A 14,946-nucleotide genomic window follows, 5' to 3' on the forward strand; every position below is an offset into this window, starting at 1 on the left:
AGTCCAGGACAGCTCAAGACTACAAAGAGAAACCCTGTCTCAAAACAAACAAACAAACAAACAATAATAATAATTTTAATCCCTTGGTCACAGTGGCCACACTTTGGTGACTGGCAACCACATATGGCTAGTGGCTTCCTATCACACAGGCAGGTCTTGACTCTTTCCACATCATAGGAAGCTCCATGTGACCATGAGTCTCTAGCTAATGGAACACACAGTAGGTGCATGGAAAATAGTGCTGAATGACATTTTTTTTAAATTGATAAAGGATTCTGATTTCAGCGTGCTGACTGGTCATTTTAACATGATGTGAAAACCATCTCTAGACTCAGCTTGGCCTTCTAAAGGAGAGCTTCCTGCCACTGCCAGTTGTCCTCACTGGACTTGCAAACTTCCTGTGTCTTTAGTCCTGAACTTAGCTCGCTGGCTTTTCACTTGGCAATGGGTGAAGAGAGCCAGACTTCAAGAAGTGGGGTGAAAATAAACATTCTTTTCAGTCCCGACACCTCAGATACACTTATCTTGATTTATTTTTATGAAAAGATCTTAGAACAGCTAGGAAAACTGAGACTCAAGAGAGGTGCTTGTGATTCCTAAAACTAAAGTTCTAGAGCCAGGTTTGGTGGCATAAGACTTTAATCCCAGCACTCAGGAAGCAGAGACAGGCGGGGTCACTGTGAGTTCAAGGCCAGCCTGTCTACATAGTGAGTTCCAGGCCAGGAAAAGCCTGTCTCAAAATAAAACAAAGGCTTCAGGTCCAGGTCAGAAGTTGTCTGGTGTACCCTGCCTTTCAGTTTTCTTTGAGATACAGCTTTGTGGATCCCAATGAGCCTGTAAAACCTCTGAAGTCCTAAACACTCAGATAAGTCAGGTTTGTAGTTGTGGGGCTAGAGACCTGGGCCCGTTTGGTCCCTGTGGTCTGTGACTCCCAGTCCAGATGAATGAGAAGAGTCAGGGTTGTTAATTTAAAGGGTACTGCTAGGCCAGACATGGTGGCACACACCTTTAATCCCAGCACTCAGAAAGCAGAGGCAGGTGGATCTCTATGAGTTCGAGGCCAGCCTGGTCTACAAAGCGAGTTCAAGACAGCCAAGGCTACACAGAAAAATCCTGTCTCAAAAAACCAAACCAAACCAAACCAAACCAAACCAAACAAACAAAAAAACCAAGACTGCTTGTTACCTGTCTGCTGGGCACCCAGTTGCTAGAGAAGAGACGCAGGCCCTGTGTTCACAAAGTTTACTGTCAAGTGAAGGGGGCAGACAGAAAGCCAACACTCCAGCAAATGTGGAATGCACCTGTCAGTGGGCATTGCCAGGAGTATAGCGGGTGAGGAAAGCATCTCAAGACCACCTGACTTAAGGATAATCTGATCTCCCAACAGATTCATGGGAAGAGCAGGGTGAGCTTTTGATTCACCCTTAGCTGAGGAGCTCAGACCAAAACAGACCTGTCATTGTAGTGGACCAAGGCTGTTTGTTTTATATCCACCTTCAGCTCTGCTTTGGCCACAGAAACCTCAGGAGTCAGTCAACTACACTGCAGCCATTGTCGCTGTGCTAATGAGACAAAGAGCTGACAGTTCACTCAGTGGGGAGGTGCTAGGAACCTACACAGTCCATTCACTGAGGCAGCTATTCTCAAAAAGCAGAAAAAAGTGTTGTCAAGGATGCTGAGAAATTGAAGGGCCCTGCACTGCTGGTAGAGCAGCTGCTGTGAAACAAGGAGTAAATTAGAAACAAAATGATAGCCGGGCGTGGTGGCGCACGCCTTTAATCCCAGCACTCGGGAGGCAGAGGCAGGCGAATCACTGTGAGTTCGAGGCCAGCCTGGTCTACAAAGCGAGTCTAGGACAGCCAAGGCTACACAGAGAAACCTTGTCTCAAAAAAAAAAAAAAAAAAAAAAAAAAAAAGAAACAAAATGATAGTAGGATCCAGTAATTCTAATGAGTTCATACTCCCCAAAAAGTGCACCTAGGCCCATGTATGCCTAGTGGCATGTATGCCATAGTGGCTGCATTGTTCACTCTAGCCTCAAGGTAAGAGCAACTCCGTGAATATTTAATAACAGAACAATGTACCTTAAAAATGTTTTGATGACAAAATGCTATGTCTTTCACCACAATGAAAAGCAAAGAACTTAACCTTGTGCCTAAAAGAGGTCCTGGCGCACCATCGCCGATAAATCAGAAACAGGCTCTGCTTGATTCTGGTGCAGCCATGGCTAAAGGCCATCCCACTTATTCTGAGGACCTTAACCTGGGCTACCCCCTGAGAAATGTCCCCCAGGATTCTGTGCGTCCTCCAGAGATAGGAGAGGTCACAAGAGAAGGAGGGTATGAACACTTGAAAGCACTTTAAATATTTCATCACCACTGTTCCTTATAACACCTTAGGAGGTGCAACTATTTCCAACATTTTTGTAGATGAGGAAATGAAGGCTAGAAATATGGTTTCCCAAAGATTTTCACCTGCTAGTAATAAAACCAGAGCTGAAACTTAACCTCCCTAGTCCGAAGACCGTCATCCCTTTCCACACACTGTGTTGATCATAGCAAGAAAGAAGTCTTTATATAGGGGGTTGGGTCAAGTGATTGATTTAAAGAAGCTTAATTCCCTGAGCTTAAAGGAGAGAAGCCAAGTGGTTGAAGTTCTAGGTCCTCAGGGTCTCACACTGCAGTAGATACATCTGGTATACCTGCTTTGTATGTCTTAGGCAGTGGCACTCTTTGGCCGCAGTCAGTTGGGGTAAACCAACCTGGCAGCTGAGCCAACTGAACTGGGGTCAATCTCTTGAAGTCTCACTTGGGGGCAGAGGGGAGGAAGAGAGAGAGAGAGAGAGAGAGAGGAGAGAGAGAGGAGCGAGAGAGGAGCGAGGAGAGGGAGAGATGAGAGTCGTGAGAGGAGAGAGAGAGAGAGAGACAGAATACCAGTGCAAATGGCCCTTGCCTGATATGAGTTCAGCTCCTGTGGAGCCCATGCTCTGTACTCTGTAAGATTCCTCTGTGGCTTTAGAGACCTCCACAGTTTCCCTGCACAAGCTTGAATGGGCTTCTGCTCTTTGCAGAATGGCTCCTGACTGTGACACCTTACCTTTTTGGGTTGGACAAGGGTGCAAGGAGAGGAGTGAATGAGACCCACATCTCAGCTTACTTAGCTGAGGAAACGCTCCCCACTTGACCTTTGGGATGCCAGCTGTTTGTTTTCAAATATCACTTTCACATTCTATGCCGTTGTTCCTGATTGCCTCCCTCATGACAATCTTTTCTAAAGCCACCCCACCCAGGCTGTGCTCACCCACAGGCTTAAACGCTCTGATGACACAGGGCAGTCTCGTGTTCTGTTTCACAGGGAAGTGAAAGAAGGATGGTCCTATCAACCCGCTAGGTGTGGCTTCAGTTAATTTGGATCAGTAGGGCTGGTCCCTTAGGATCTTTCATTAGCTCCTCCCCTCTAAGCATTTGACCCAATCAATAAACCTAAGTAATCGCCCAGACCACTGCAGCTGCCATTCACGGAGAGATTCCCTGTGTTACCGGTGAATCACAGTTCCCAAACCAGACTACTCTTGTTAATCTCAACACATAAATCCACAATTCCGCCAGGCAGTGGTGGTGCACGCCTTTAATCCCAGCACTCGGGAGGCAGAGGCAGGCGGATTCCTGTGAGTTTGAGGCCAGCCTGGTCTACAAAGCGAGTCCAGGACAGCCAAGGCTACACAGAGAAACCCTGTCTCAAAAAACAAACAAAAAAAAAAAAAATGAAAGAAAGAAAAAAAGAAAGAAAGAAGTCCACAATTCCCCTGTCCTTTGTGGTTCTTTCAAAGCCTGGAGTAACTTCTTTCCTCCTTCCCTCCATTTTTTTTTTTTTTTTTTTTCTTTTCACAGGATCTCACTATGCAGCTCAGTCAGCCTTAAACCTGTGATCCTCCTGTCTCGGCCTCCCAGATGCTAAGATGATCCACATGTTAGCCATGTCCAGCTACCTCCTAGCTTCCACCTGTCCTTTAAAGCCAGATTAAGTGCCAGCACCTTCCTCTCAGAGCTTTCCAGTCTTCTAGTTACTCTTTTTGCTTGCTTACATGGTTCCGTTTTTGAGACAAGGTCTCCCTATGTATGCCTGGACTGCAACTGGCTGTGCAGACCAGGCTGGCCTTGGACTTGTGGTGGTCCTCTTGCATGTATTTTTCAGGTCTGGAATTCCAGACACCTGCCACCAAATCTGGCCTCTTTGTACTCATAAGCTGCAAATTTTCCATGCTTCCAATGAGACACTAGTTTGTATCTCATTCTAATGCCCTAGGCCTACAAGACCAGAGCATGCTCAGTATGTTTTTCACTTTGGCTCCCGACACTGGTGCACACTGTAGGACTCCATAAAAACAACTAATCACCAGGTACAGTGGCAAATGCCTGTAAGCCCAGCACTCTGGGAGGCAGAGGAGGCCAGCCTGGTCTACAAAGTGAGTCCAAGACAGCCAAGGCTACACAGAGAAACCCTGTCTTAAAAACAAAAGGCAACTTATCAAAATGGAGAGGAAATTTAGAATTCCTGTGTGCAAGACCTTCAAGACCGTCTGCATTTCTACCTGATCCACAAGTAATCCTGAAAGGTGGGAGGCCATCCTATTTTGCCTTTCTGTTGCTGTAATAAAACAACATGACCAAGCTAGGCATGGTGGTGCTTGGGAGGCAGAGGCAGGTGGATCACTGTGAGTTTGAGGCCAGAATGGTCTACAAAGTGAGTCCAGGACAGCCAAGGCTACACAGAGAAACCCTGTCTCGAAAAACCTAAAATCAAAAAAACAAAAACAAAACAAAAAATAACAACAAAAACAAAAAACAAAAAATCAGCAACTTGGGAGAGGAAAGAGTGTCTCTGGCTTCCAGGTTCTGGTCACCAGTCATCATAAAGGGAAGCCAAGGTTGGAACCTGGAGATGGCAACTGAAGCAGAGACCATGAGGGAATGCTAGTTACTGGCTTGCTCCCCACCCCTGTCTGGCTTGCTTTCTAATACAGCTCAGGACCATCTGCCCTGGGATGGCATCACCGAAGTGGACTAGGCCCTCCCTCATCAATCACTAATCAAGAAAATGCCCCACAGCCTTGCCTACAGGCAGTCTACTACAGGCAGCTCCTCAGTTGAGGTTTCCTCTGTCCAGGTGACTCTAGTTTTTGCCAAGTTAATGGGAAACCAGCCAACACCAAGTGGTATTTAAACCACCGAAACTGAAAATTTTATTTGCTCATAAGTAATTAGGAAACAAGACGTGGCAATTAAAATTCTCATTCAGGCAATGCTGACTTTAAAGCCCAGGACCTTTCTCTGAAATGACCAATTAGAAGTTAGTTGAATGAAGGCTTAAGGTGACAGATGTCCTATAGCTATTTCTGAGTGACAATTGTGCACAAAGTATGCCACTGTTCAACAGAGCAGCTGTTCAGCAGAAGCTATGAAGTCAGTAAGAAGACTGTTGTCACGCCAGAGTGTTCTAGTTAGTATTTATACCATAGACCAGTGCATGTTTCACATATAAATTTTCAGCATGAAAGGCAGCTGCTTTTCATAGTTCTTTACAGGTTTAAGAGTGCACACATGTCAATTCGTCTGGATAGCAGGTGCTACAAACTGGTTATGCCTAGCGTCCAGGAATGTGTGGCACAATGGCTCCTTTACCTAGATCCATCCACGGAGCACTTTCTTCCTGAACAAAGGAAGATGGACCAATAACCATGGCCCCTTCAGGATTAAAAAGCAAAGGTTTCATTACTCCCAGATGCCTCTAATCTCCTACCAGGCCTTTGCTTTCAATCGTCAACACTGAAAAGGCATATTCAACATCTATCAATGTGTCAGGTGTTGGAGAAGGCCTGATCATGCTATACCACCTGGACAGGGACAGAAATCTTAAGGGCAGGGAGAACCCGATAATCAGAAAAGAAGCCAGAAAAGAGCCAATGCCCTTGGCTGAGGGCATACGGGTAAGCTGTGTTATGGAGGAAGGAAGGAAAACAGGACATGCTAATTAATTTCTAAAAGCAGCTGTGGTTTTTATCAATGACTGGGAGCCAGAGAATGAGCCTTTGGGGAATATACAGTCCCCATGTGTCAGCAGGGTGTGGCCACCATCCTCCAACAGTGAGTGTCCAAGCCCTGCTCTCCCGGAAGTGGGAAGAATGACTCAGTAGATTAAACAGTTTTGCCTCCCTGAATGTTTGTCAATACAACACCATGATTCCATTGAAGTACTCATTTACCACGACCATCATTACCTGTGAAAATCTTCTAGACTCTACCATACTATAAGTGGACCAAGGTTCTATATGGGCCACTCACCTCCATAAACTATAATGAGCCCCATGAGCACTTTCTCCCATTACACTTCACCATTCTTAGTGGAATCTCACAGTTTTTTTTTTTTTTAATTATCTAAAAGATTCTTTTAAAATTTATCTGTGGACATTGGAGAGACGGCTCAGTGGGTAAAGTGCTTGCTGAGCAAGGGCAAGAACCTGAGTTCAAATCTCCAAAGCCTACAGAAAGCTGTACACAGTGTGATTCTAGAATTCCAACTCTCTAACAGAAGAGATGGGAGAACCCAAGGAAATTGTGGGCCACCTACAAACAAGAGACCTGCCTCAAACAAGGCGGAAGATGAGACCTGCCATTCAAGGCTGACCTCTTGCACCACTGGCAAGTACATGTACACATACACACACACACACACACACACACACACACACACACACCATACACATACAGATACACACACACACACAAAGAAAAAGAAAAAAGGAAACATCTCAGGATTTTGAATGTTTCTCACATCGGAAAATACAAAATCTTGAGGTGGTAATCATCGTCAATTTGCTTTGATTGGACCATCACACACACACACACACACACACACACACACACACACACACACACACACAGAGGTTAAATGCTTACTATGTTCCCCAAGCTGGCTTCGAATTCAAACTTGCAATCTTCCTAACTCTACTTCCTGAGCTCTGGGAGGGCAGCCATGCACCACATGCTCAGCAGGATGGTGTATTGCACCAACAGCAGTGCTGCACTGTATCTCATTGTTGGGGCTGGTCTGGAGCTACTATGTATGCAAATGGGAATTGCTTGACGCCCAAGATCTTTATAGCTCTAGGAGCAAGTTCTCTGGTATCCAAAATGACCTCATGTAAGCATTGCCTCCCAATTATCCCTGACTGGATAACGAAAGCTGCCAACGTTGGTCTACAAAGGGAGTACAGGACAGTGAGGACTCCACAGAGAAACCCTGTCTCAAAAAACAAAACAAACAAACAAACAAAAAGCTACTGGCAGCCTGTAGTTGAACAGAGAGAAAAGTGTGAGGCAGTACTTCCTGAGGAAGGGGGTGGAGAGGAAGGCCCTTTCACCAGGAGACCTGAGAGAAGAATGTGACTACAGGCCTGGAAGGTATTGCTAGCCACCTGGCTGGCTGGAACTAGGTGTTTGGGTTAACTTAGATGAGCTAATTGAGAGTCTGCCCAGCTAAGGCCTAAGCCTGGAAATATTAAAAAGTCTTAGTGTCTTTATTTTTATCTATGAAGGGCCACTAGGATCTCACAACAACAATACCATGGGTCCTACAACACCTCATAAACATAAAGCTCTACTTTGTCACTTAAAAATAAAACTAGAAAACTTGTAGCAGCAAGCCCCCCCCACACACACACATACACAGACACTTTATTAATACCCCCCAAATGAAAATAAAAACATTCAGGTAGTAATTTATTTTTATTTATTTGATTTTGGCTCATCACAGTATTTATATTATTATTACAAAACTATGTACATGCACACACGGTGGCTCATGCCTGTAATCTCAGCACTTGGGGAGGCAGAGGCAGGTGGATCACTGTGAGTTCGAGGCCAGCCTGGTCTAAAAAGTTGAGTCCAGGACAGCCAAGGTTACATAGATAAACCCTGTAACTAACAATGAATTTCACTGAGATGCACAGACTTCTGGTCTGGTTAATTTTTTATCTGTGATGTTTTTCATTTGCAAGGTTTTTACAATAAAGATTAAAGCAGTAATTTCAAATTACAAAGTGGTTCTTGCTAAGAAACAGGCAAATGGGGCCAGTGAGATCATATAGTGGGTAAAGGTGCTCAGCACCAAGTTGGGGGATCCACATAGTGGAAAGAGAAATCCTTCCTACACCCACACACAACCAACAAACACATATTAAACAAGACAAAGATTTCAAAGCTGGATACACTAATTGGAAGAGGCACTAAAAATGTCTAGGCTTACACACCAAAATATGTTCAAGGGAAATAAGAAGAATGCTGAAAACTACATACTAACCCAACAGTTACCCACTAGACATCTGGTAGGAGACATTCCACAAGGAGAAGATCTGTAAGTGGCGAGAAGACAGGAAGCTTGGGTGCAAAATGATCGTATTAGAAGGACAGGATAGGAAAACTGCTATTGCTGGGTGTGGTGGCACACGCCTTTAATCCTAGCACTTGGGAGGCAGAGACAGGTGGATCTCTGTGAGTTCGAGGCCAGCCTGGTCTACAAAGCAAGTCCACGACAGCCAAGGGTACACAGAGAAACCCTGTCAAAATGAAAGAAAGAAAGAAAGGAAGAAAGGAAGGAAGGAAGGAAGGAAGGAAGGAAGAAAGGAAAACTGCTTTTGTGGCAGCCATGTTTCCCAGAAGAGGTATGGTCCTCTGGATAAAACACTGTCACATTGTAAACGCACACCAGAGGAAGAGTCTACAAGAAAGGTTTCTCTCCACTCACCCTTCCAAGAGATGGCTTTCACACAGAAGAAGAGCAACAGTCAGAGGGAAAACGCAAGTGAACTGCAATAGCCATATGGCAAAATGACCTTTAAAAGACTACAAGCCAACAAACAAAACAAAATGCCCCAGAGCACCAGCCCTTCAGAAATGGCATGCTCACAAGACCGGAGCACTTTGCATGTCTACACCATGAGGCTATAAGAGATTTAAGCCTAATTGTTCAGACCAATGAACTGGGCATGGTGGCAAGTCCCAGCTCATGGGAGATGGAGAACAAGGAGGATCAGAGGTTCAAATTCATCCTCAGGGAGCTGGAGAGATGAGACGGCTCAGCCGGTAAGAGCACTGTCTGCTCTTTCAGAGGTCCTGAGTTCAATTCCCAGCAACCACATGGCTGCTCACAACCATCTTTCATGCCCTCTTTTGGCCTGCAGGTGTATGTACAAATAGAACACTCATATACAATAAATAAATAAATAAAATCTTTTTTTAAAAATGCATCCTCACATACCCATGGCTTGAAACGCTGAGCTCCATGTGCCCTTGCCTCTGATAAACAAACTGTTTGGACCAGTGATTCCCAGGAAGAGTGGAAATAGCATAGGAAGGGCTGGAGTAAGAATTTTCTGCTGTTGTTCAAAGAATTAAGATATGATAGTAACTTAAATTAAATAAAATTAAACTTTTAGCATTATTTGTATGAGTGTGTGTGTGTGTGTGTGTGTGTGTGTGTGTGTGTGTGTGTGTGTGTGTGTGTGTGTGTGTGTGTGTTGTCAGGGGACAAGTTGCAGGCACATGGTCTCTCTCTCTCCCTGTGGGTTCTAGGGACAGAACCCAGGCCATCAGGCTTGGTAGCAAGTGTTTTTAACCACTGACTCTCACCAGCCCATATTTAAAGTCTCTAGATGGTTATGTCTCAGAGTTGAGACTTCTCAGAGGTCTGTACAGCCTAATTCCTGCTGGACCCAAAGGCACACTCTGGCTGTCTACAAGGAGCTTGAGGCCAATGGCCACCTGTAGCTCTCAAGCAGGCTGGCTTAAAATTTAGAACTGGCTGGTGGAACCCAGGAAGGAGGAAAAGGACATAAGCTCTGCTCCCTTCACAATCCACTCCTGCACGCCTACACTTCAGCAGCGGAAGCAGGATCAAACTTCCTGGTTCATACGAGGCTGGGAACAACATCTCCACAGTCAGCTGAAGGCTACACAAAGGCCTGAGGCCGGCTCCAAGCCTGTTGGTGACTAAGCACGCTTGCTCCCAGCTGCAGTATAGTTGCAAGCTAGCAGGGCCTCCGCTGGGGTTCAAAGATGTGGTCCCCAAAGTCCCAGCCATGAAGGGTTTATTCTTCAGCCTGTGGTAAATAGGTGATGGGCCCTGTAAGAGCTGGGGACTTGTAGATCATTGGGGTGTGCCTTTGAAGGGGTTTCAATGCCCTTGCTTCGTCCTTTCTCCCTTTTTCTGGCCAATATGTGAACAGGATTGCTCTGCAACACACTCCTACCAGGAAGTGCCCCCCCCTCCAATCCTCTCTTGGAGGCTGAGAAGCAATAGGTCTGCCCAATCATGGGCAGAACCTTACAGTATCCATGCGAGCATCACCACCTCCATGTCCTCCTCTCAACTAGCCACGCCTCCCCCTCCCCATCGCAGGAGGTGGGCCCAACGGTTTTTAGCTCTTGCTCATTTAGGAACATTGATAGCACGATATAAGATCTTGAGTTCTGTCAGGGCTTAATCCGACTTAATTTTACACAGTGCTCAGAAGTGGACACACAACTGGAAGGACTGCTACCACCAGGATATTCAGACTGCTGGGAAAGAAGGCAAGAAGTCATATCCAAGACTGTCTTTCCCATTCCTTCTAAGATAATGGCTTTCAGACCACACTGAGAGCAGATGATCAAAGTCCGGTACTGGAAAGCTGCAGCATCTCAAAGCTAGAAAGACAGTATCCTGCTATATGCCACAGCAAGGAAGCTGAGCCCCGGATGGTCAGAGCTGGGATATCCAAGGTTATCTGTTATTTAGGCATTACTGGCTAGTGTCCAGATGTGTAGAGCAGATATGGGTCAGTGACAGAGTGTGTGCAAAGCCCTGGGTTTGATACTCAGGGATGAAAAGTGGGGAGACTCCACCAAAAAGAAAAGCTTGCCAAGAGTTCAAATGTTCCCACACTGAGTTCAATGATCTTTCTTGTGTCAGATGAATGAATGAATGAATGGATGGATGGATGGATGGATGGATGGATGAATGAATGACTTTACCACTCAATCTGTACAACCAAAGGGAACTAGAAACATGATTGTCTGGCTAGACCACATTTGCCAATTTAACTGACATTTCCCCTTCCAGTTGAATGTTTTCTTTTATCAACAAATTTTTAGTCACTTAAAAATGTCAATTACTGCATATTCTTCCTAGATAATAAATCAGTTTTTTAAAGTGTTAATTCCAGATTATTTCATAATCTGTACAATTTGCCTCAAACATGACTTCTCAATCCTAGCATCTTTTTACATGCCAATGGTGAAAGATGCGACTTCTTCATGTTATGTCAGTATTATGTAACCGTTTAAGATAGATTGTTTTTAAAAGTACTACATGAAAATGAATTCAATATGATTCCCCTAATCCAGAGTCTGAACTGTAAATCACACTTTCCAGTAAGAATCTGAGTTTTGTTTTCTAGATCTCTTCTTTCCTTCATTCCTTCTTTCGTTCCTTCCCTCCTTCCTTCCTTCTATGTTTCCTTACTTTTCTTCCTTACTCTTGTTTTTCTTTTTCGAACTGAACAGCCATTTAGCAGCTTTGAGTATCGTCCCTCAGAAGAAAAGATTTGAGAAGAGAAATAGGAATTTTAAGAACGGACACAACAGTGGAGGAAAGAAGTGGTCAAATTCCTGAGGTTGGAGGGAAATGTGTCAAGGTGTGCTAAGAAAAAGCCTGCCTGTCGAAGCTCCAGTTCAGCAGGGTCCCCCCAGGAAGTGAGCTGGCAATCTTAGGAGGACCAAGGCCAAAGAGAAAAGAGATGAAGCCCTATGTCCAGGTTTGCACCAGCCCTCCAACCGGAGCTGCAGTCACCTGCCCCGCCTAGGAGGAGGGGGAGCATCCTAAGTTAGCAGCCGCCAGTCCCCTCCACCACCGCAATCACAGCTCGTGTCATAAATAACTGCTTGGAATTCCAAGAAGCCTTTCAAAGACCAACCAGTTTAAACCTTCCTCCTTGTTTTGCAGAGGAACGCACAGACATAGAGGAGCGATGAAGTCATTTGCCTAAGGTTACCCAGCCCTGTAGAGTCTGACTCCTAAGCTGCTGAGGAGCGTCAGAGTTCCTTCCGGGTGGGCAATCCCAATTTTACCGTACATACCCAAATACCCCAACTCCTGAAGATGCAGAACACTTGAGAGAGTAACGTCATATAACCTACTCAAAGCCCAAATGACAGTAAAAGCAGCATCGAACTGGTTGATAGTGTAATGGTGCCTCCAGCAATTAATAAATTGCTATTCTTCTTCCTCGGTTACTCATTTCTCACAAGGAGAGAAAGTTTTAAAATGCATCCACACCTATGGACACTAACTTTGAACCGAAAAAGACCTTCATACTTGAAACCAAGAGAGTAGGAAATAGAGGTTCCCCGAAGGGTTCAGGGAAATGTCAGGTCATTCAGTGAGTCTCCAAGACCTAGGGAAAGTTAAATTGCCTAAGTAGTGATCGACTGTGACCTGCCCAGGTAAACCCGGGACTGCCAGAGGAACACAGAGAGCCTTGGCTTCACCAGATGCCAAACGCTGCCTAGAAAAGAAAAGAGATCCAAAGGTCTAGCCTTCCAGGATAGGGCTTGAGAAAGAGAAGAAAACGTTGCCTTACCCTTAAAAATGACAGAAACGATAGGATCCGGTTTCCCAAATTTCGTTTTAGGGATGTTAATGGCAGATTCCACAATCACTCGAAGCATGGCTCTTAGAGAAAGCAAGTTGCAGCCAAGCGACAGAGAAGACGCGGTGCTGGCGCTGGGCCCTCCGCCCTGAGAGGAGGATGCCTCCCAGCTGGAGGAGGGCTTCTCCAGGCTGGGGGAGGGCGTCTCCAGCCAGGAGTAGGTGGGGTGAGGGGGGAGTGAGGGGTAGGGTGGACCTCTGGAGGATTATTTGCTGAAGGCTAAGTGTAAACTGATCTCCACACTCCAGGAGTCCACGCAGGGCCGCAGAATTCAGAAAATGTGGATCTGAAAAAGGACACCACAACGAAAAGTAATTTTGTGCAGCCAATGAAGCCGCGGTGGATTTGGGACTAACTGCAGGCAGTTCAGGAAACCCACAGCTATGGTGTCACCTTTTAGCAGTAACTCGTGAAACCTAATTCGTTGTTTTTTCTACCACTTCTTGCACTGTTTACCGAGTTTCGTGGAGTTTTAAAACTACTTAGTCGGGTTTTAAATTTTATTTTTGCCCTTTCTTCTCGCTCTGTTGGGCACGCCCCCTCAGCGAACACCAAAGACTTTTCAAAAGCTGCCAAGAAGCGCCCCCTACTGTATGGGACAGGAATCGTTGAGTTAATGTCCAGGTACTGGAAGAAATGAGTTAAACAGATACACTGTCCTTGGCCTTTTGCTTTCCAGACTGATTTGCCATGGGAACTCTTGGAAAGTAGTGTCCTGGCTTCTCTGGGTCACGGAAAGCTAACGTTTTCAGAGGAAATGGAGAAGGGATTGTCCACTGTTCCGAGTATTTATGGTCTGCTTCTAAGAGGGTTGAAGTGAGGCAAAGCAGCCTGGTGGTTAGAGCACATGAGGAGTCCTTTATCACTTTGAACTGCATCGCCTGGGCAAATTTCTTTGCCACTCTCTTCTTCTGTGTCTTTATTTATCAAAATAGATATAAAATGTGTTGTAAGACACAAGTCCTGTGGGGCCTGGCAGGAAGCATGTAGAAAATCACACGCATCTTGCTACAGTGTCGTGATTTTCATAGTCTTCCTGGTAATGCAAGTTGGTAAACCAGATTATTGTGTTTCAGAATGATCACACCAGGCTGCCGAAACACAGAAACTCTTTCTGCTTCTAACATACAACCAAGAAGAACCAAGTGGAAGCAGATGGTGTTCAAGTGTATCAGGAAAGTAGAACTAAACTTAGAAAACTCTATCTCTGTAAGTTTCTCAAACCCTTATACCAAGGAAAGAATTGTATACAGAGTTGTGTTTAGTGGGTACAGAGACTCTGGGTGAAGTTCTGAAAACATTATTTTTGGCTGGTTTTCCTCCTTTTACTGTGAAACATTTCTCTAAAAGTGAACACATGGTAAATGTGACCACTTAACAACCTTCCATGTCAAGACAGAGAACGCCATATTTCACAAGCCCCTGGAGGTACCCTACATGTGACAGACAAATTTTGTTCACCACGAAATCAACCTGAATTTTCTTTCTTTCTTTCTCTCTTATTTTATTTTATTGGTTTTTCAAGACAGTGCTTCTCTGTGTAGCCTTGACTGTCCTGGACTCATTTTGTAGACTAGGCTGGCCTCAAACACAATAGTGATCCGCCTGCCTCTGCCTCCTGGAGTGCCGACTTTTCTTTAGTAAGTTAGTTCTTTGACAACTTCATTCATGTAAACACTGCACTCTGATTACACTCTCCCCAGCCCTTCCTTCTCCTCTGTTCACTCTCATCAGCTCTTCCTCTCCCCCTTCCTAGGTTTAGGCCTTTTAGTTTGTGACCGTCTGCTTTAACCAAAGCTATGTGTGGGATCACTGAGTTAGGACTACTCATTCAAGCCTGGTGGAGTCACCAGCAGGTGCACCCTAGGGCAATGGCTCCTCCTTTCCTTGACTGTGTCAGTAGCAAATAGTTCATCAAGGAGGGAGGGGCATCCTGAGCCCTTCCTCCACCCATGGCTGGCTGTTGGAGCTTCACTGTGTGCAGACCCAGCACATTTGTCTGTAGTTATTGAGAGTTCCTGATTGCAATGGCTGTGCCATGCTCAGGAGACCAGATTTCGGGACACTGCCTTAAGAAATGGCACATTGGGTGCTGGAGAGATGGCTCAGAGGTTAAGAGCACAGGCTGCTGCTCTTCAGGAGGTCCTGAGTCCAATTCCCTGCAACCACATGGTGGCTCACAACCATCTGTAATGAGATCT

At 45.3% G+C, this 14,946-nt stretch overlaps 1 protein-coding gene across 1 annotated transcript in view; it reads right to left on the reverse strand.

Annotated features, from left to right (window-relative positions):
• The window catches only part of Myof (myoferlin), a 148,228-nt gene extending 135,358 nt beyond the window's left edge, over positions 1–12,870 (reverse strand). Inside the window, exon 1 of the mRNA XM_051146405.1 lies at positions 12,677–12,870. Coding sequence (XP_051002362.1) covers positions 12,677–12,764 — 88 coding nt within the window. The 5' untranslated portion in view covers positions 12,765–12,870. The remainder of the gene's footprint in view (positions 1–12,676) is intronic.
• Between the last annotated feature and the right edge of the window lie 2,076 nt (positions 12,871–14,946).

The sequence above is a fragment of the Acomys russatus genome, chromosome 5 (assembly GCF_903995435.1).
Source record: "Acomys russatus chromosome 5, mAcoRus1.1, whole genome shotgun sequence".
Lineage (NCBI taxonomy): Eukaryota > Metazoa > Chordata > Mammalia > Rodentia > Muridae > Acomys > Acomys russatus.